The sequence below is a fragment of the Hylaeus volcanicus genome, chromosome 3 (assembly GCF_026283585.1).
Source record: "Hylaeus volcanicus isolate JK05 chromosome 3, UHH_iyHylVolc1.0_haploid, whole genome shotgun sequence".
Lineage (NCBI taxonomy): Eukaryota > Metazoa > Arthropoda > Insecta > Hymenoptera > Colletidae > Hylaeus > Hylaeus volcanicus.
The window spans coordinates 10,677,515-10,697,281 of NC_071978.1; the positions used below are offsets into that span (position 1 = coordinate 10,677,515).

Below are 19,767 nucleotides of genomic sequence, written 5' to 3' on the forward strand. Positions count from 1 at the left end.
TCAGTTTGCGATTCGCAACTGTAGTTCCTGTAGCGAATTATCGTGCTTTTTTTACGGTTTTCGATTTACTAAATAGTTTCGCGAAGACGGCCAGGGTAGAAGGTAAAGTAGGTTTGTCTCTTGCGAGGAATTCCTTTAGACATAACGAGGCAGTACATATTGATGGTATCGATGCATATTCGAGTCACCGATGATGCCAGCTGGAAGTCTAGCGATGTATTAGAATTAGTATAGGAAATGATAGAGATTAAGGTCTCTAACAATATTTCATGAAATGCAAACAAACTTTACAAATTAACAATGTATAATCGGGAATAGTTTAGACAAGTGACAGTTAGAACTTTTATAGAATTACTGTTATAAATACATTTAACAGTGATATTTTTAAGTACACAAACCATTTTACAAAAAATTCGATTATTTGTCGACTAATAAATACGACATTTAAGTAATATTAAATTTCTGTCAGATGATTCATTGGACAACATTTTTGTTTAATGTGGAGATAAATAAATTTGCAGGTAGATTATTCAAAATATTATCCAGTATGGAAAGCTCTATATGGTGACATTTCCATTTTCTAATATTACTATAAAAATATCACTGTGGAATGTATTTATAAATATACTATTCTCTTTAAGGCCAATCTGTATAAATAATGAGAATGCCAAATACCTTACGATGAGTCCCCCTCCCATAACCCGATCGATTTCGTGGTTTAAGAGGTCTCAGAACCCATACGAATCTCATTAACCCCAGCGTTCCTCTTTTACCCATATCATGTTTGGTCATTGACTTATAACACACTTGCACGAACAGCCTTTTCAGTTGAATCGAGCACGAAATCTCGATTTCCCAATCCACTTTCATGAACGTACACCACTTTGCTTTATGGGCCATCAAACACTATTAGATTTCTTGCTGGATGTAACATATGCTACAGAATAATGCAAGAAATACTATCAGATGTAGATGGAAAGAAAAAGCAATTTAGTGAACGAGGAAAGAGAATCATCTGGAACCTATCTTCCAGATATTCAATTATTGCTCTAATCGACCGATTGGAACAAGTCCTTTGCAATAACGCAATACTTCAAATTATTGAAACTTATACAGTGCAGGTAATAAATAAGGGTAAGGGTTGGTTCTGGCCAGGTCAGTAATTCTAAATCCAAGTATGTTAAACATTTTTAGAAATTTTTAATAAATCCAGTATACGAATCGTTCATTTGTTTAAGGAATGAGAAAAAGAATTATACTTATAAAAATAAATTCTGCTAATAAAATAGTAAAAGTAATTGTACTTAATGAATTTGAGAGATTTAAGTTTCATTTGTAATATTTTTTTAGTCTCAAACATAAAAAGTACTTCCTTATAAATAACTGTTTAATTATTACAACAGATGATGTGGTAATAATTGGACTAGATACGTCAAAAGAGTGCAGATGAATGATACAGAATTCCATCAGACGTCGACGAGCATTGGTTCGAAGAACAACCCAATCCTTTCCACAGACCCCAGTGCTCGTTTACAGAGAAAATTATGTTTCCGACCCTAGTAAATTGTTAACTGCTTGAAACCCGAGTATCAGGTTCTATGGCATCTTCGGAATTTCACCGAACATAAGTAACTTAGGAACCACCTAGTAAACCGCTTCTCAAAGCGACCATAAAATCGCGTACGCCTAAATAGCATCCTCAGATCCGAACGAACTAATGATAGGATAACGAGGAAATGGAAAACCTGGAGGAACAACCTGTTCGATCTGGAAACATTTAATCAACCCAGTTACTCGTCGCTGTCCGCGTTATTAGGCGGAACTGGACACGTCCTAACGGAGTTAACTGTTAGGTGCTGTAAGTCCGTTTGCGTTTTATTGTGGGAATATTAAATACTGTTAATTTTACAACATGTAGTCACGGCTACGGCTACGTTGTTTTATGATCTTTTGCCATCTTTGGGTAATGAAAATATTCGTATATTAAAGAAATTCAGATAGAGCGATTTTCCATTTAAAAAATGTGTAACATACAAAATGGATAGTGGATAAAGATAGATAGGGTAAAATGTCAAACCAAAATCGCAATTATTTTTGCCACGTCGTTGAAGATCACGGTGGAAAATTTTTTAATATGCACAATTTTTAGATCCCATTTTCATGGGTAAATAGAAAAATATTATAAAATACACATAATGTAATTATTATATAAGGAATAAAATATTTTGTATCTTATTAAACAAAGCTTACTCATAAACCGTGTGTATTTCCCAAGAATGCTTATTAACGAAATACGCCTGTCAACTTAGTCACGGACGACGTTAAAATGAAATGTTTCCCGAAATATGCACGTTAACGCGACCGAAACTTATAATACAATAACAACCGATAGAAGACTCTTATCTAATTCGAGGTCGCGGTTCGGTTTTTCAGCGTGCCAAGGACACACGCAGACTCGTCCCACGGGATAGCCAGGATCATCCTGTCACGAGGATATCGTGGGTTTGCTTTCCGCTACCCACGCATTATCGCAGTGGAATGCGTTGTCTGTGGTCGGTGCTGGACGCACACGCCTCGAACGATGGCCCCTCCTCGTCGTAATCCTTTTGTGGCAGCTTATTACACAGCCGTGTACCGATTTCCACACGTGCGATCACGTTACGTCGGCTGCGTGTCCGCGATTGATTGCGCAAGATCCAGCGCAGCTGCCGACCTTCGAGGATCCTAGCAAGTTTGCTGGTACGCGCGGCATAGTAGCACGGGGCAACTAGTTTCACGCGAGAAAATGAAACGAGCCATCGATAAAAGCAAACACATCGACGTCAACATCCTCGATGCTCAGTAATACTTATCCTATGCTCAACATCCTCTACATTTAGAAGATTTCTAGCACAGGCTACCAAAATGGGACGAAAGGAAAGAAGATTTTGAGAATTTATGAATTCCAGCTTTAGGTGACGTGAGCATAAACTGATTCGATGATTGGATGCTTTGAACTGTTCTGATATCAAGTTTAGATCTCTGTAGATCTTCTACTACTTGAATCCATCACTGTCAGCAAGACAGGGTAATCGATTCCATCTGACCGATTGGTTTTGGTAATTTGATAGCTTTTGCTTACTGCAACCAGTTTCACGCGAGAAGACGAGGCTAACCATCGATAAAAGCAAACACCTCGACGTCCATATTTTTTATCTATCTTCTAGAGATGAAATGACCGATGACTGATAGGGGACTGGCGAATAAGGAGGGATCTAGAAGATCTCTCAGAAGCAAGTGCTAGCAGAAGTGTTTGAAAGGAATGGAGGTTTTGAAAATTTGAGAATTCCAACTGTAGAAGTAATGAGCATGAACTGTTTCGATGATTGAACAACTGTTTTGAACTGTTTTAACACTAGGTATACCGAGATTTCTTATCAATGAAATAAATGACGAGTAGTCTAGATTCGTTAATTTTATGGAAATGATTTAACGGAGGCTGTTGAGATAATTGAGTCTGCGATGTTTCGTGCTGTTGACCAGATCCTTTATCATTTTTGCATTCTTAATACTAGGTTTGGAATGTAAATGTTAATTTGGTAACTAGATCAAGGAAAAGAGCTGTGAATGTATGGTACACTTTTCATTAATTAAGTAATAAATATGTAAACAATCGTGTCAATAGCTTTCCTGGAGATTCAGCCTAGATTCGTGCAATTGTTATTCAATGCTTCATGTTTTTGCGCGTAATAAATTAACATTATCGTAGGAATATCAGATGAATTGCAATTATAAACATTAACGAAGACTTTTCTCTTGGTTGTGAAATGGATATACGAGTTTTATTTATGTCGATCGATGAAAGAATATCCTAAAATGAACGAAACTATGATAAAAGGCGTTCCTTTTGTAATATATAGATAAGCTAGAAGAAAGTTTATATCGACAAAAAAATTGAAGTTACTTTAAATTTAAAATCCAAAGATTTATCTATACCGATATTAAAAAAGAAACGTATTTGTCATATTTCGATTAATTCTAGAATAAGTTGTAAAACTATCTTGAAGGTGGTCTCCATTTACACTCGAAACATCGATATGAATAAATCTGCTGTGAACTATTTATTAGTATTTAGAATATTTCTTTTAAGCTTGGTTCGAATCGAATAATTTGATGCAGCTAACGGTTACACACAGCAATCGATCAACTTCGCCTAGAAATCGCTGAAGGAAACGACAGGCAGAAGTTGGCCAATCACGGATCATCTCAGAAATTCTAAACGCGCATAATTCTCTTTATACACTCCCTGGAGTGCGTCCTATTTGTCAAGAAATAATTATAACCTAGATGCATGCTGACAAAAATAAGCAACCAAATATTTTCTGACTGTACGGTATATGTATATTCCTGATCAGAAAATTCCCAGAAATGATAACGATGCGAGTAGAAGAGAAGTAGGTAATTACCGTTTGCATGTTGAGCATTCTGTTTTCGAAAATTCCTTATCAAGAAACTGAAGTCGCCTTTTAAATTAAGTATTAAAATGGACACTGAAAATAATTATTCCTAATTTAGTGCCCGAATTATATTTTTCGTGTGAAAACCGAAAATAATTCATCCTAACAGTTTAAAATCTTCCTATGAGAATATACCCCAGGAGACTCTGAAGTATAGTCTCAATGAGCTGATTCAGCTCAATGCCATCCTTCAAGTCGAGGATTCAAATCTTGTTACACAATTCGTATCAGTAACAGGAGTTAAATAGTTGCCACTCACCAGTCTGATGTAGGTGCCGATCATTTCTGTCAACTGTGGCGCTCGATTAGTGTGCAACGGTAGCCTGACTCCAGACGAAATTTGCATGACACACACACCAACACGGGGAGAACTCACAGAAACGATGTCTTCCAGAGATAGAGTCTCCAGGATGACTAGGTCGCCGTTCGGAGTACGTTTGATTAGTCGAAGACCGTGATGGGAAACTGCCACGTGCTGAGTTTCTGGATGTTGAGGCCCGATCTGTTTAAACAACCAATTTAACCCTTCGCAGTCTAGATTTTCTGATTTCAGTAAAATTCTGTCGAGTCTCATACAACATAGGACAGCAAACGGTTAATACCTCTGATATCAATGATAACAAACGAAAAATAGTACTAGTTGGGCAAGTTTTCCAAATTAAAGGACGAAAAATAACGTACCGAATATAATTAATATCTGCAGGACACACTCACCGACACTGGAAATATCCTAGCAAAATAAAGAGGCCACTGTTTCGCCATATCGACGACGTTCTTCTTGATCGTGATCTTGTGCTGGGTGCTCTGCAGGTTGTCCAAGGTGATACCATAATTGTCCAGCATCTTCAGCATGTTCTGCCTGTCGTCCTTAGTGATCCTGATGCTGGACGTAGCGAGGACGTCGTAAGCTACCTGACAGAACACCAAGTGAAGCGCCAGAGGACTGTTCAATGTTTCGTTCGGTGCGAACACTTCTTTCTTCACCCTCAAAGTCCACGTCACTCTGTTGTACGTGAAGTGTGCCGTGGAGGTTTGAGGATACAGCTTCGTGTTCATCACCTCTTGGACCTTCATGGGGATGAAGAATTTTGTGAATGGCTTTTAAAGTGATCTACGCAATTAATGTCTTTATTAAAAAATGTTGAGAGTGTAGCAGCAATACGTCCAAGAAAGAAGTTAGTCGAAAAAAGAAGAAAGATTACAAGAAGAAGAATTAGAAAAAAGATTGATGGTTTCGACAATGAAGTCGATCGACTAACATTGCAAAAAATTATTTTCTTATGTTTAAAATTAATAATTGATAATTTCTCACGTTTAAAATAAATAATTAATACATTAACATCTACATGGACAACTAAAATTCAAACATACGAATGTAACTTTAGTCTACTTATTCAACAGACCTTCTCGATCTCTGGCTTCTCCGCTGGCGGCAGGACTGGCCTGAGAAACTCGGGCCATTCTTCGATTTCGATTCTCTCCATCTTATCGGTGCGATTGGTCGATGCGACGCTGGACCTCCTATCAGATTCGCGATCCAGTTTCTTGAAACCCTGACGAGCAGCCGCGAAGGACTCTCTCGTGTTAGGCATCACACCGAAGTCTCGAGGCGATGGCATGCCAAAGCTGTCTCTGGACTTCGGCGAGACATCCCTTGTCATCCCGAACGGGTCCCTCTTCGAACTTGAGTTCTCAAAGATATCCCTGGTGTACTTTGGATCGAAAATGTCGGAATTAAAGTCGCGACGGGAATCGAAGTCCGAGCTTCTGTCTCTGGCGGAACTGGCCATGTCCGTGCTGTCCTTTCCATAGAAGTCTTTGGATTTCTGATCCTGCGAGCGAGATTTATCGAAATCGTTTCTGTATTCGTGACTCTCTCGCAAATGCTGCTGGGACGCGAATATATCCCGACTGTGGCTGAACATGTCGCGCTGGCTCTTGGAGAAATGCTCGAAGGTCTCCGAGTCTGGCGACGTTCTGAAGGAGTCTCGAGCTTTTGGTTCGATCGGGGCTGGCGGCGACCTTGGCTGTGGTACACCTGATTGACTGAAATTTTTATTGATATTGTAAGTTAGGTTTATTTGTCTAGTTTGGACTGTTTTTGGATAGTTTAGGTAGAGTATCAAATACTCGTGAAACAGGTAAATATATATATAGATTTTGGAAAAAGTAGTAATAGTAGTTTTAAAAAAGACATTTTAATTTAAAATATGCAAAATATCAAACGAAGACAATTGAATGAAATGTAAGAATAGAAAGGAATACCTATTACTGTACATGCTTCCGCCTCTTGGACTAGGGGGTTGTGGTGGGGTCACCGGAAGCGGAGGTGGTACAGGCCTCTCCATCCTTTCGATTTGCGTTCTGACTACTTGAGCTTGAGTCATCATATCGGTCGTGCCTTTCGAAGTAACGCTTTGTGTGTCGTCAGCCGTAGACGCGTAATCGTCCCATCGGCCTCCTTTAAAACACCAAGTAATATTATTAAATCTTCATTGTCATCTTTGTAATTGCCGCAGGGTCGAAACAATTAAATATCACGCTATATCTAATCCACTGATTCTAACAAATCGAACAATTGTGACTTTATATTAATACATTAGTTTCGGGATGTTTTCATGCGTATTTGCGTCAACCGTTACCTAATTGTTGCTCAAGAAGAAGCTTCCTGTTGTCCTCCAAACGCTTCACTTTACCGTCTTCCCTTGGAAGAGCTGGTTTTTCAGTAGTTTTCGTAGATCTAACGCTGTGATTCGCCGTCACCTTTTCTAATCTTTGTCGCATCTCCGAACTGAGTTTCAATTTTCCAATGCTACCTGGGGATGGCCTCTGCGCGCCCACTTCTAACGCGGACCTGCGAAAGCACCGATGAAAGAATACAATAAAATTGTGACACTGATTAATGACTATATCTCATACGGTCGAATACTCTATCGTACTTTGACTTCTTCTTTTTCTTCTCCCCTTCCTCTTTATAACCATTTTCGTGTTTAGTCACGGAAACTGACGCGTGGGCCATTATCGTCCTCTCCTCGTTTCCAACGATATTTTCAATCTCGAACTCTTCCCATTCGACTACTCCTTCTGTGCTCTGCTCCCCGTCGCCCTGATTGTATTCTTGATATTGTGGCGTAATCTTACGTTGCTGGTGCTGCTGGCGCATTTTGAACTCTATGAAACTGTCTTGGCTTTGATTCTCGTTCGAGTCACTCGGTGGTGGCCATCTGAGGAGTATAAGTGCAGGAATTTGTTCATGTATGTCTTTGAAATGTTTTAGCTGGAGAAAATAAATAAGTGACGTTTAGGCAGGACATTCTGTATCATCATTGGTTTAATATTTCATGTTCAGATTCAATCCCTGCAATATTGATCTATATGTATAAGTCACCTTCTCTTCCGAAATAAAATGTTATTGCTAAAGAGGGTGCTCTACTCTCTGTGAGCCCATTTTTAATAGAACTCGAAAACGAATAATTAGAAAATACTGTGTATAGAATAAAAGCAACACAGTGAACTCAGGTTTTCAACATTATTGTAATTCCATAATAATGTATAAAGTACCTAACTAGATTACAGTATGTTAATGAAAGAGTTAACGACGTCCTTGATCATTAAAATAATAATTATTACTCACCTCCATTTGCCAATTCGAACCGTTTTCGCCCTTCCGTAAGGATCAAGGAATGGTCTCGACTCTGAAGGATCGTGCGACTCCAAGGGTGGTGGCATCGGTGGTGGGGGTGGCACACCCTTGTTGTTACTCGAACTGGACAAATTGCTATCCACGCTGCTCTTACGATTCTTCAACTCGCTCAGAACGTTCGTGAAGTTACTTTGCACGTTATTTTTATTGGAATTCGTCCTTTTAGCATCAGTCGGACCGGATGATTTCTTGTCGGCCGCTTTTCTATCGACGCTAATCTTTCTAACTGCATACTCGACGCTAGTCTTCCTAACGATCTCAGAGTTCTTCCTGGGTGGGCTCTGAGATCGATGGATCTGAGCTTTAACTGTCACTTCTTGACGCTGACTGTTCGTCGCTGCTTTAACTTGCGTAACTTGTTTCTCCGTTGACCAAAGTTCAGCGTCCTCTGGTTCCCTGAATGATACCTAACAATGCCGGATTTTACTTAACAGGGCTTATTCGTCATCGATATTCGAAGTGATATAACGTCAAAACTCGCTGAAGGCATCCGCAGTTGAGTTCGGGGTGACTTGTAAAATATTTTACAAAAGAACAATTTGTAAACATGCTTCGAGTGATTTTACTTTTGCTGCTATGCACAGTGTCGTGAAAAAATGAAGGCTCGCGATGTGTTCTGTGCTTGAAGGACACGATGAACTTATAATAATCGAATTTCTGACACAATTTCTTTATTAATTCTTTGATTTCTATATTGAAATTATTCACCTGAAATTTAATACCAACAATATACAGTATAATAAAGTAACATTTAATAAGTGTAGATAATTTGTGCTCGAGAGAATTGAAGACAATTTCAAGTATTATTCCCATGATTTAGATCTTGCGTCCTTCAGGCAAATGACACAATTTTTCATTACGAGTAATAAATAATCGCAGACCAATCTTCGCAAACTGTGTGAGTCATTGGCCACTCGTGTAATCGTTACTATACTATAATTACTGTCCTTCGCTGTGAAATATTACCAGGATGTTTAAGCAACTGTTTTCTTCAAGCCAACATTCCCTCACGCCATTGTACAAATCAACTTCGCGAATCCGTTCATTAAAATCGTTCCCAAAACCAGTTAATTTAATCAACGTATGTTACAATATTTATACACGTTTATTTAACGTCAAACAGATCAATCGTTACGCTCGAGTAGAACGCAGCTGTCACTGACGCGAATGATTCAGTGATTTTATTTGTTAGATGAAATCGGTAGATACCTTGGAGTAGCGTCCAATAGAATCATTGGGCCCCATTTGGGCACCGTTTGGGGGGGCTGGGGGGACAAGATTCATACTGGAGGGGCCTGCGGACACCACCGTGCCCTGGAAACACACACCCATGCCGCGATGCGGCTCAAAAGCCCACAGGATTCTCCGAAGGGACGCGATCCCTCCATCGGGAGCGATCGCAACCACTGAAGCTGCTCTCGTGCAGTGTTGTGCAAGAGTGATCGTGTTAGTACTAGTTATGTGATCGTGAATCGTGAAAGTGACACGCCGAATGACGGCTATCCCGTTCACTGTGATGACATTTAACATGCAATTCTCTGTTTATGGTCGTTACGACACCGTGAGTGTTACTGTGCGGTAAGGTAACGCAGTGTCGGAGAAAAGAATTCAATCAAGAATTAAAGTGTGTCTGTTTTTACAAAGTGTCTTGATTATCGTGTGGCGAGATGTGCGGTTCTTCTACGATTATCCCTTGGAACGTTAAACGATCGTCGTTAACTCTAATGAGAAAATTCCAGTAGACGTAGTCTTGGACACATCTACGATTAATGTTCATATCATACAAGGAGAAGCAAGACGTCTATCGTCCCAAAAAGATAATCGAGGAGATTTCTCGTGTCCCACGATTTCAATGTAATTAGTAGACTGCGGATATTCATGCATGTAAAATATGCAAAAAAGCATAACCAGGAAAAATATGGGACTGTGTAAAAAAAATTAGATCTTGTCTGCATGTTGTTCTTATCACAGTCATTATTAATGTAACGTGTTAATTGCCACTTTTTTCGCATCGAACCTTGTTAATAAAATATATTAATTTAACACTGTAATTATATAAAATAAAATAGATATAACAGTTATACATAAAGTATACAGTCAACCCTATAAATATTCGTACCCTTTGTGTATATTAAAGAAGTTTGATTAAATAAAATAATAATTTTGATATTACCAAACGAATTTTTCATTATAAATATGTACATGGATAAACTTCACACTTGTGTACATATAATGAACAATTTATTTGGAAACATGAAACCTACCGTTTAATTTAAATGAGTTTTTTTAATAGACATAGAGGGTACGAATATTTATGGGACTGGCTGTATGTGCACATGCATAAACATCGGCAGTCTGGTAATTATTCTCGGTAACCGATCAACAATAATAATTTCTCACCGGTTGTTGGTTAGAGTTTTGAGGGCTCTGCACGAGCAGTTGCTGAAGAGCCTGATTCTGCGCCAACAGTTGCTGCTGAATTTGTATATTCTGCGCCATGGCACTCTGCAAGAATGCTCTCTGCAGGTTCTGCTGATAAGCCATCATATCGTTGTTTTGATTCGGCGGTGAATTGGGATACTGAGGAAGACTGAGCCCTTGCATGCTGTATATCGGTATTGGCATGAAACCTTGCCCCATGTTCATACTGTTACTTTGCACAGGAGGCACTTGTTGCGGTGAACTGAACATTGGCATCATCATAGGCGGTGACATCATGCCAGGTGTCATGGCGCCAAAGTTAAAATTCGCATTCTGATTAGGTATGTCCATGTTGCCTCCTCCTTTGATCTTCTTTAATAACTCCTTCGCCGTGATCGTTTCAGTCTCAGACCCCTTCAGCATCATTTCCATGAAGTCGTCGACTGTTTCTATCCTCCCTCTGTCATTCTGATCCTCGATGTCATTGTTTCTCATAGTTTCCAGGATCACAGCATCGCTCTGAGACCTATCGTCTCTTGTGCCCTTGATGCTAGCCGCCAGACTCCTGGCGTCCGACAGTTCGTCCAAATTTCCGTCCAGAACCGGCATGAACAACTCGTCCAGGAACTGATCCACGTCCGAAGCTTGACTAGGCACCCTAACTCGTCTCACGTGCGACGCCAGGGAAGGTGCTTCGCTCGTGTCAGACATGGCGGAGGATTTCACGCCGTACTCGCTCTTTTCGATGTAGGCGCGACTCGATTGACTACCTGGCAGTGCTCGTTTACCTTCAGATTCAGGGAAGAATGTTCACAGACACATGACGGGTGTACAGAATGAAATATTCAGATTTTCTATTAGGAACGATTTACGATTAGTTACAGCGAACGTTAGCTTCAGTAAGCAACAAGAAAGAAAGAAACGCAAGAAAATCTGACAATACCATCACTCTGAATGTCACAGATGCTATACGGAATTGAGGGTCTACGATTACTGTGATATTTATCAAATCCTTGACACTTACTAGGATATTGCGATTTGATGAACCTAGTTTGAGACCTGATGTAGCTGCTCTTGTCATCTTCCGATCTTCCGGTTTGACTGACCGACTGAATATCGGGATACTCGAAGTCGATCGTTAAGTCTTCTTCCTCGATGTTTGGTTCCGTTGTCCTCGTTATCCTGCTGTACTTTCTCTCTTGGGCGATTTCGTTCCTCGTCATGTACTCGACATTGCTAACCGCGGATGTTTCTCCAATCCTTTCGAGACTATGGTACCGTTCGTTCAGTTTCGACGACGATAATCCAAGGTTCGCCAGTTTTACTGGGGACGGCACCACTTCCGGTTGAAGCAGGTTATCCAGACTACGACTGCGTTGCTTCTCGTTCTCGAAGTATCTGTCGTTCAGGGCTGATTTCCGCGATAGACCAGTCTCCATTGTTGTTTCTAGCATAGCCTCGTGGGATTGCTTCCTCGCCTGAAAGGAGCACTCGTTCAATAAAAATTGAAATGTACGATTGAATTAATTGTTAGATATAATTTGAGTTTTAGGCATTTTAAATAAATGTACCAAAATAGCGAAGAAGAATAATGTATTAGGGTACGTTTTACTATAGTTTAAAGTTTAAATAAATCATATAAGAATACAGAATCATTATTATTTGAAAAGTGGAAAAATAGTTGATTGTAACGTCACGAAAACTGCTATTTAAGAAATTTTATTTTGAAGAATTAACATTACTCTGAAAAACTCCACGTTGATCTTGGGATACTTTGAAAAGAAATTTAATTTACCGATGGCTTCGCCACAGGTGGCTGCGGCGGAGGAACGACAGGTCGTCTAGGCGACTGAATTTCCGGTTCGACAGGTTTGTCCACAGGCTTCGGCACTGATTTTCGTTCTAGAGGTTGGAATGTCTTCAGAACCGGTGGCTCTATTTCCTGCTCTAACTCTCGAATGATCTGCGTGTGCTGAAATCACGCCAAGTCGTATTACGTAAACTGTCACTGATATCGTTATCTTTGACAATTGTACTTACCTCTCTCTTTTTAATAGGAGGGAAACTGTTCTTTCGCTGTTCTAGGAACATGTGTTTAGCAGCTGGGAAGGCTGGAGCTAGTTCCATCTCGGAGATCAGATCAAGAACGTAATCGAAACCATTGGTTTCCGTCACGATGGCATCTGGACCGTCCAACTGATTCCACAGAGTGATGGTCCAGCCAGAATTGTCGACGCCGTGATTGTGAACGGCGAGGTTGGCCAATTCTTCGCACGTCGTCCACGAATCCACCGCACAGGTAACTGTCTCACCTAAAAGTAATTCGATTTAACCATTTCGCCGAGATAACTCCGCTCTGTTTCGCGTCTTATCCCTTTTACCAATTCTTATCTCGCAGAAGATAATTTCATTAACTCTTATTGAAAGACCCAACAATGCGCTACCTTATCGCTGAATAAATATTTGAAAGAGATCCAAAGCACTTACCGTCGTAGAATCCCACGCTTAGCGCCATGTTAACGCGATTTCTGTTCGCTCTCCATTCCAACACGCATGGCGGGTAATTTCTCGGCACGTGCTGAACGATTTGTTGATTGTTGTTCATTATCCTGAATATCGTTCTCTCCCCCTGCAGAAGCTTCCTCTGACAGTAGGCTTTGTAACCGTCGTACGCGTGATCGGATACATACTTGAGGAAATACTTGAACAGAGTCGGACTAGGCTGGAAAGCTGACAAACAATTCGATAACAATAACCAGCCTCTCTCTTTGTTCGCGTCGTTCTCGTTTTTCCAAGTTTGATTTGCGAGTTGGCACAGAACTTCGTCCCTCAATTTTTCATTGACGATCCCTTTGTTCACGATGTAATCGCCCAGAGCCTGCTCCCTCTTGCCACTTAAATTATTCTCGTTCATGAAGCGCAAGATCATCTTGAAGATCATCAACGAGTCCGTGTAATCTTGGTCTCGAGCCTTCGCCAGAAAAGGTGTTTTGATCGGTTCCCGTTTCATGCCGAAGATGTGGCTCTTGAAGTAGATATTCGTGAACTTTGAGAACTGATGCTGGTCAATGTCAGGCGGCAGGCCGTAATTGTGATGCATGGGTATCACCTGACCGACGACTTTCAGTAGATTCCTTTCGGTGTGCGTTGGCTGCCAGTCTGCGAGATAATGAATAAAATAATTAATTGAAAACATCAATTTTATGTTAATTTATATGATATGATCTAGTATGGCTGACAATTAAATATGTAGACAGTTTGTTTAAATTTGAAACAGTCATTTTGTTAATTATAAGATTAGTTCTTTTTATTATGAAAACTAGTCTTTCTGAAGATTTAGATGAGAATTTTATTTTTAGCGAAGAACTTGAAATAATGTTAGTATTTCTTCGTCGTTACTTTCATTAAATTCTCAGTGCTTCATAAAATTGAATTACGATTGCAATTTTAATTTGAGTTGTTAAGTACTTCTTATTTTGTTAAGTTAAGGGGTACTCTACTTTTTCATAGCCAAAGTATCTGACATAAACTTTGAAACAATTTATATACTATTCGAAATAATTTATGTTTGATCGTTATTTTATTAAGTACCGTCAAGTTTGCTATAGATGAACGCAAGTTCAGCAGGGATTTCTAAATGATTGACACCAGCCACAGCTCTCGAAGTTCTCTCCTGTTCCTCTCGTTGCTGCTTCGCTTTTGCTCGTTCCTTGCTTGCCCTCTCGATTTCTGCTCTCTTCGCCATCTCCTCCTTCAGAACACTAAACCTCTCGCGCTGTTTCTTCCCCCTGTATATCTTCTGTGCCATGAGTGTCGCCTTTTTCAGCGCTCTGAACTTTTTCCTTTCGCGATACCCGCGATAAACGGCTTGGATTAGCACCGTACTTCGTGAGATATTGAGGAATCTCCTTCTTGCAAGAAATCCTCTGGTGTATCTGCAACCATACGATTAAAAAACATTATCAGTAGCTGGCAGATTATAATCAAGAAAATAATAGAATTCTGAAGCTGGACAATGGAAAATTTGTATCGTTAGGGCGAGGATAAAAGTCACAAAATATGTTTGGAAATGTAAATATTGTAAATATATAGTGTATAAAATAAAAAAGATTTTCATATATGGGTGACATGACGTTCAACGTGTTAGTTTATCTATTAGGTGTACCGAAAAGTAATGTCATTTCTTTTACATTAAATTCAGACAAATACATTCATGATGCATTTCTATTTTTAATCGATTATGTAATTATCCTCGTTATCAACAACCTTTTGCCATTTAGTGTGCAAATATTTAATACTAAATGGTTAAAATCAATGAGTTGATGAATGATAAAGAAGTATTGAGATTCACAGAAACGACATTACTTTTCGGATCACCTAATAATCAGAATATTTCAATATTCCATTACCTCTGAACCGTTATAGCTGCCCTTTCCAAAATCAGTGCTCTATTGTACTCCAGAGTCCTTTCCAATGATTCTCTCAAGAACACTCTGGTGAGCCCCAGCTGGTATTGAGACTGAGCCTCCTTCGGTGCAGCTTTGTCCAAAATTATGCGACAAAGCTCCTTGTTGGGCGCTCCTCTGGGCAAATGCGTGGAAACGAGGTATCTGTATCGGTCCACGAAGTGTCCGAAACCGAGTCGAACGGGGTAACCAGTCTTTCGAATGCGTATCGTCTCCAACATTCCTGTGTAGCGCAGCTGCTCGAGAACGCATGGCATGTCGAATTTCATTGGCGCCTTCTCCGTGTTTGGCTTGATGCATCGCACGAACCACGGATTGCATCTGAGACGTTCAATGAATATCGTAACGAGTGCTTTGACTTCGAACAGTTTTTAAAAAGTACTCTACTTTTTCATATTTTCGATGGCAACTTTCACGATTCTTTATAGGCAAAGTGTTTTAATATAAATTAAAATAATATATAGTTTGAAAATAAAAATACTAATTTAAACTAGTATATGGAATAATAGATCTTCGATCAATTCTTGTTTGAATTTTAATTGGAATCATAAACAACGTTCCTGAAAAGGGATTCGAGTACTCACTGAGACATCGAATCCAAGAGTTGCTGTAAGCTGTCATGGAACCGCGCAGACACTGTTGGCGTTCTCGGTTTCATGGTGACGAATCTACCATTGGGTTTATTCATAGTTTTGTTAGCCTCGTGAGTTGTCCTTACATGCTGGAACATTTTACTGACCATCTAGAAACGAATCAAAGATTACTACAAATGACCATGAGTCACGATAAAACATTCTCTTCGTTAATAGAAATGAAACTCACGGATATTTTGCTGCTTATTAATAATTCCACTACATCCGGTCTCAACGTGTCTCTATTCTTGTCCAAGAAACCTTCGACGTTATACCAAACCTGACCAGCATAGTGTTTAATGGCGAACTCGGCTGAATTCATTCTTGGTCTCGAGTACAGTTCGCTCAAGGCGTGATTGTAATGGCATTTTTCCAGGAACGAGAGATCCGTAGCTTTGGGAAAATTGCTCTCGTCATCCAGCAGGTGAAGTATACCGACTGGCTTCTTTGCGATGAGATGTATCACTGGCAGATTGTCCTGAGAAAATAATTTCATAAATTAAATCAATTAAATATATATTGCGAATAAATTCCTAAAGTAATTGCAGCATAAAAGAATCGGATGCTTTCTTTTCATAATAGAACAACTCTTATTTTAGCAGTACGTGGTAATTCCATTCTACTATAATTACAATCCATTCACTTGGAAATTAATTAAGTTAAAAAATGATAGATTGCAATCTTCAGTCTATTCGTTTTAATAAGAACAATTGAATTTCTGCTCACGGTATAATTGATAGTCGTCCAATCGATTTTTTCCTTGGCGTACTCCTGCTGCTCCAACTTGAAGATATGCTTGTTGAAGTAGAACTGGAGGTTCTCGTTCGCATAATTGATGCACAGCTGTTCCAGGCTGTTCTCCGTGAAATTCTCAAAGCCGAATATATCGAGAATCGAAATGGCGGCCGTCTGTTTGGTTCCTTTGTAGACGATATGATTAACGCGAGCGACCAACCAGGAGAACAGAGAACTGTACAGAGCTTTCGCGAAGGCATCCCTGGCATCCAGAGCCTGATCGATATTCAACGCAGTGAAGACTCTCTCGTTTCTTGCCTCCTGTAAACAAATTTAATTACCAGTCGATCAAGGAAAACTTGAAGTAACTGTGATTCCTATATTTCTCTGTCAAACAATCACAACACGACAGACAATGTGAGATATTTATTAAATAATAACGTGTCAATTCTTATGACAGAAGCAAATAGCAATGTACAGTGTAGACTAAGGAAGTGTAACAAATCTTAACTCCATTACCAGTGCTGTTAGAAAAAAATGTCAAAACAAAAAATAATAAATAAATGCAAGATAGGTTGCAAGATTGATGCAAAGATAGTACTCTTTGTATCATTCGTATTCTTTTGATATTTTCCTCCAACAAGACTACTAATGGAGTTACGACTTGCTACACTCACATGGTCCCCTTGGATTATTAATATTTTCAATAACACAATAACCGATGACTAATAATATATTTAATATAGTAAATATCAAAAAATAAAAATGTAACAATATATATAGATATATCTCAAACTATTACACTTGATACGTTTATATATAATAAAGTTATTAAAAATATGACATAGAGATAACAATATAAAAATAATGCTTCTACTACTTTACCTTAGGTACTATATATGTGTATTATAAATGAACTATATATATTGTTAGTTGAATTCTAGTGCCTTCCATAAATCTTTTACTGAATTTATAACAATTTATTTTTATACTCTTACCTTCGTACCACTCTTGTAATAACCCTTCCATGCAAGTATATCAAGTGTAATGGTCTATGATTATTGACTACGCACTTCAAGAAAATAAACGAACTAAAACTAAAACTATATTTCTCTGTCACGTACTGTTGTTTTGGTCGTGAGTGCCCTGATGATCCCGTCGGAGTTGACTTGAAGTAGATGAGCTGCCCAACGGATCTCCGCGTCAGAGCCAACTTCCACGCCCTCCTGGCCGTGCCTCATTTGCTTACGATGGAAATACACGTTCCCCAGGTGCAACACGCTGGCGAGTATCTTGAATATCGTGTCCTGCTCCTCGGACGTGAACCCCAACACTTGCATGGCGGATAACAGGGCTTTGAAGTCCTGAGTGTCGCTTTTGCCATCGATCTCGCAGTTCCCACCCTGAAAGCTGAGGTTGTAACTTCATCTGCGCATTGAGAACGATGTTCCGCGTAATTCCGACCGTTCAAATCACCTGGTTCAAGTAAAAGTACTTGTCTGGCGTGAGCAACCCGTATTTATCCCTGAGTTGCTGGTCGAGGCCAGCTAGGAGCTCGTAGAACACGTGGTAATTCCTCTCCTCTGACGCTTGGGTGACTATTCTACTTTTCTCTAGGAGGTACTGAGTGATCCTTCCACCGACGATGACTCCGCTAAAAGTAACGATTTATAATTGTTTCTTTTGTTCGCTCAGAATTTAGTAGTACGCGTTTTTTTTTCGTACACTTTTAAATGTACAGTGCTTAAAATCATTAGTGGATTGTTCAAATTATTTTTGAGTGAGATATTCAGTAGCTTAAAAGTTTGTTTCGTTTGTCAAATTTCGTTAATTCTTGTCAAAATTATATTGCAATATCAAATTTCTTTCCCATTTATATATCATTCTCTAGAACACAGAGAATGCTCATCGCGATTAGTAATCCAGCCTAAAAATGCCGAATCATTCTCAACGATAACTTTAATCTTCCATAGCCAGTCGGAAGAAACTTTCTTGAACATCAACACGATCATAACTTCTCATCATTTGGACGTATTTACTATCATAAGAACTTCGTTTCTCAAATATCCTCCAAAGTATCTTGAATCGTTCACCATTATCAGAAATTGACCATCGAATCGTCGGAAGTAATTCAACGGCTATCGCGTTTGATTTTACAGTAATTTCTAGCGGTAAACACTCACTCTCTGAAGTAAACTTCCAGGTATTTCCCGAATCGACTGCTGTTATCGTTTCGTGGCGTTTTCGCGTTCCCGAAGCTTTCCAACAATGGCGTCGCCTCGAGTATCTGTTCGGTGACCAGGTTGTTCGGCGCTCGATTAACCGCCGCTAGATATTGCATTACGAGTTTCGTGGACTCCGTTTTTCCTGAACCGGATTCGCCGGAAATGACGACCACCTGATTCGCGCTGGCGTTATTTGCAGCGGTTACTTGACTGTACGCAGACGAGCCCACGGCAAACAGGTGTCTGGAATTGCATGGTAACATTTTTTCGATACAAAGTATTAATACGGTACATTGCGTGAAAATATCGCATGGGGAATAGCAGGAGTTACCGTGAATAATTCAACCCTTTGCGGTGGAATGATTAATTTCACTGAAAGACTAGTTTCAATTATTATAGGCATCGAGGAAGGAACAAGTTTTATAGAATTACGCAAAATGTCCGACTGATGTATATTTTGATACAATTCAATTTTGACTTCTATTATATGAAATTAAAATTGAAGTAACATCATTCATCTTATTTAATTAATTTATGTTTGTCTTGCAATAAATCAACTTTACTTGAGAAGCGAGCAATGAGTCTTAATATAATATTTATGAAATGAAATTAATTTATCATGACATAATAATAAATGGCTCTTCGGAATACCCATACTAATGTGTTCATTTTAAATAAAAATATGAAAACAATAAACATATTCATCTAGAATAATAAATGAATAAAAATTTACTCTAGGGGGTCCACGAAAAATTAAAGTTTGAAAAATACCGACGAATGCGTATTATAATTCTTTACTTTCAAATGAAATAAAACTCACGGTGGCAATGTCCCGAGTATCCGCCCTTCGTACAGTTTCACTTGGTCCAAGCCATAAATGTCAAACATTTTGTATGGATTCACCGCCACTAATATGCTTCCTGTGTATGTCTGTTATTAACAAAAAGTAACAGTGTAATTTTAATCAGGTAAGAATCGTTAACATTAACGAGAAGTAGAAAGAACACAAACGTACGTATATTAATTCCTTGTCGTATCTAATCTTCAAGTTCCATAATAAAGATGCCTCGTTGAGGTCGCTGTAATTTA

At 39.1% G+C, this 19,767-nt stretch overlaps 1 protein-coding gene across 3 annotated transcripts in view; it reads right to left on the reverse strand.

Moving 5' to 3' along the window:
* LOC128873101 (unconventional myosin-XV) overlaps positions 1 to 19,767 on the reverse strand; it is an 88,316-nt gene that overhangs the window by 40,206 nt on the left and 28,343 nt on the right. The window contains exons 5-27 of one of the 3 annotated variants that reach the window (XM_054116390.1): positions 19,694 to 19,757; positions 19,499 to 19,608; positions 18,637 to 18,921; positions 17,930 to 18,107; positions 17,578 to 17,856; positions 16,445 to 16,774; positions 15,909 to 16,196; positions 15,671 to 15,828; positions 15,030 to 15,407; positions 14,212 to 14,555; positions 13,108 to 13,779; positions 12,661 to 12,932; positions 12,416 to 12,592; positions 11,645 to 12,098; positions 10,600 to 11,390; positions 9,409 to 9,513; positions 8,131 to 8,606; positions 7,436 to 7,720; positions 7,139 to 7,350; positions 6,762 to 6,957; positions 5,900 to 6,542; positions 5,211 to 5,564; positions 4,756 to 4,998 (exon numbers count right to left, since the gene is read on the reverse strand). In XM_054116390.1, coding sequence (XP_053972365.1) covers positions 4,756 to 4,998; positions 5,211 to 5,564; positions 5,900 to 6,542; positions 6,762 to 6,957; positions 7,139 to 7,350; positions 7,436 to 7,720; positions 8,131 to 8,606; positions 9,409 to 9,513; positions 10,600 to 11,390; positions 11,645 to 12,098; positions 12,416 to 12,592; positions 12,661 to 12,932; positions 13,108 to 13,779; positions 14,212 to 14,555; positions 15,030 to 15,407; positions 15,671 to 15,828; positions 15,909 to 16,196; positions 16,445 to 16,774; positions 17,578 to 17,856; positions 17,930 to 18,107; positions 18,637 to 18,921; positions 19,499 to 19,608; positions 19,694 to 19,757 — 7,294 coding nt within the window. Of the gene's footprint in view, positions 1 to 4,755; positions 4,999 to 5,210; positions 5,565 to 5,899; positions 6,543 to 6,761; positions 6,958 to 7,138; positions 7,351 to 7,435; positions 7,721 to 8,130; positions 8,607 to 9,408; positions 9,514 to 10,599; positions 11,409 to 11,644; positions 12,099 to 12,415; positions 12,593 to 12,660; positions 12,933 to 13,107; positions 13,780 to 14,211; positions 14,556 to 15,029; positions 15,408 to 15,670; positions 15,829 to 15,908; positions 16,197 to 16,444; positions 16,775 to 17,577; positions 17,857 to 17,929; positions 18,108 to 18,636; positions 18,922 to 19,498; positions 19,609 to 19,693; positions 19,758 to 19,767 lie in introns of all 3 variants that reach the window. The other 2 variants (XM_054116389.1, XM_054116391.1) reach the window with 2 other exon arrangements.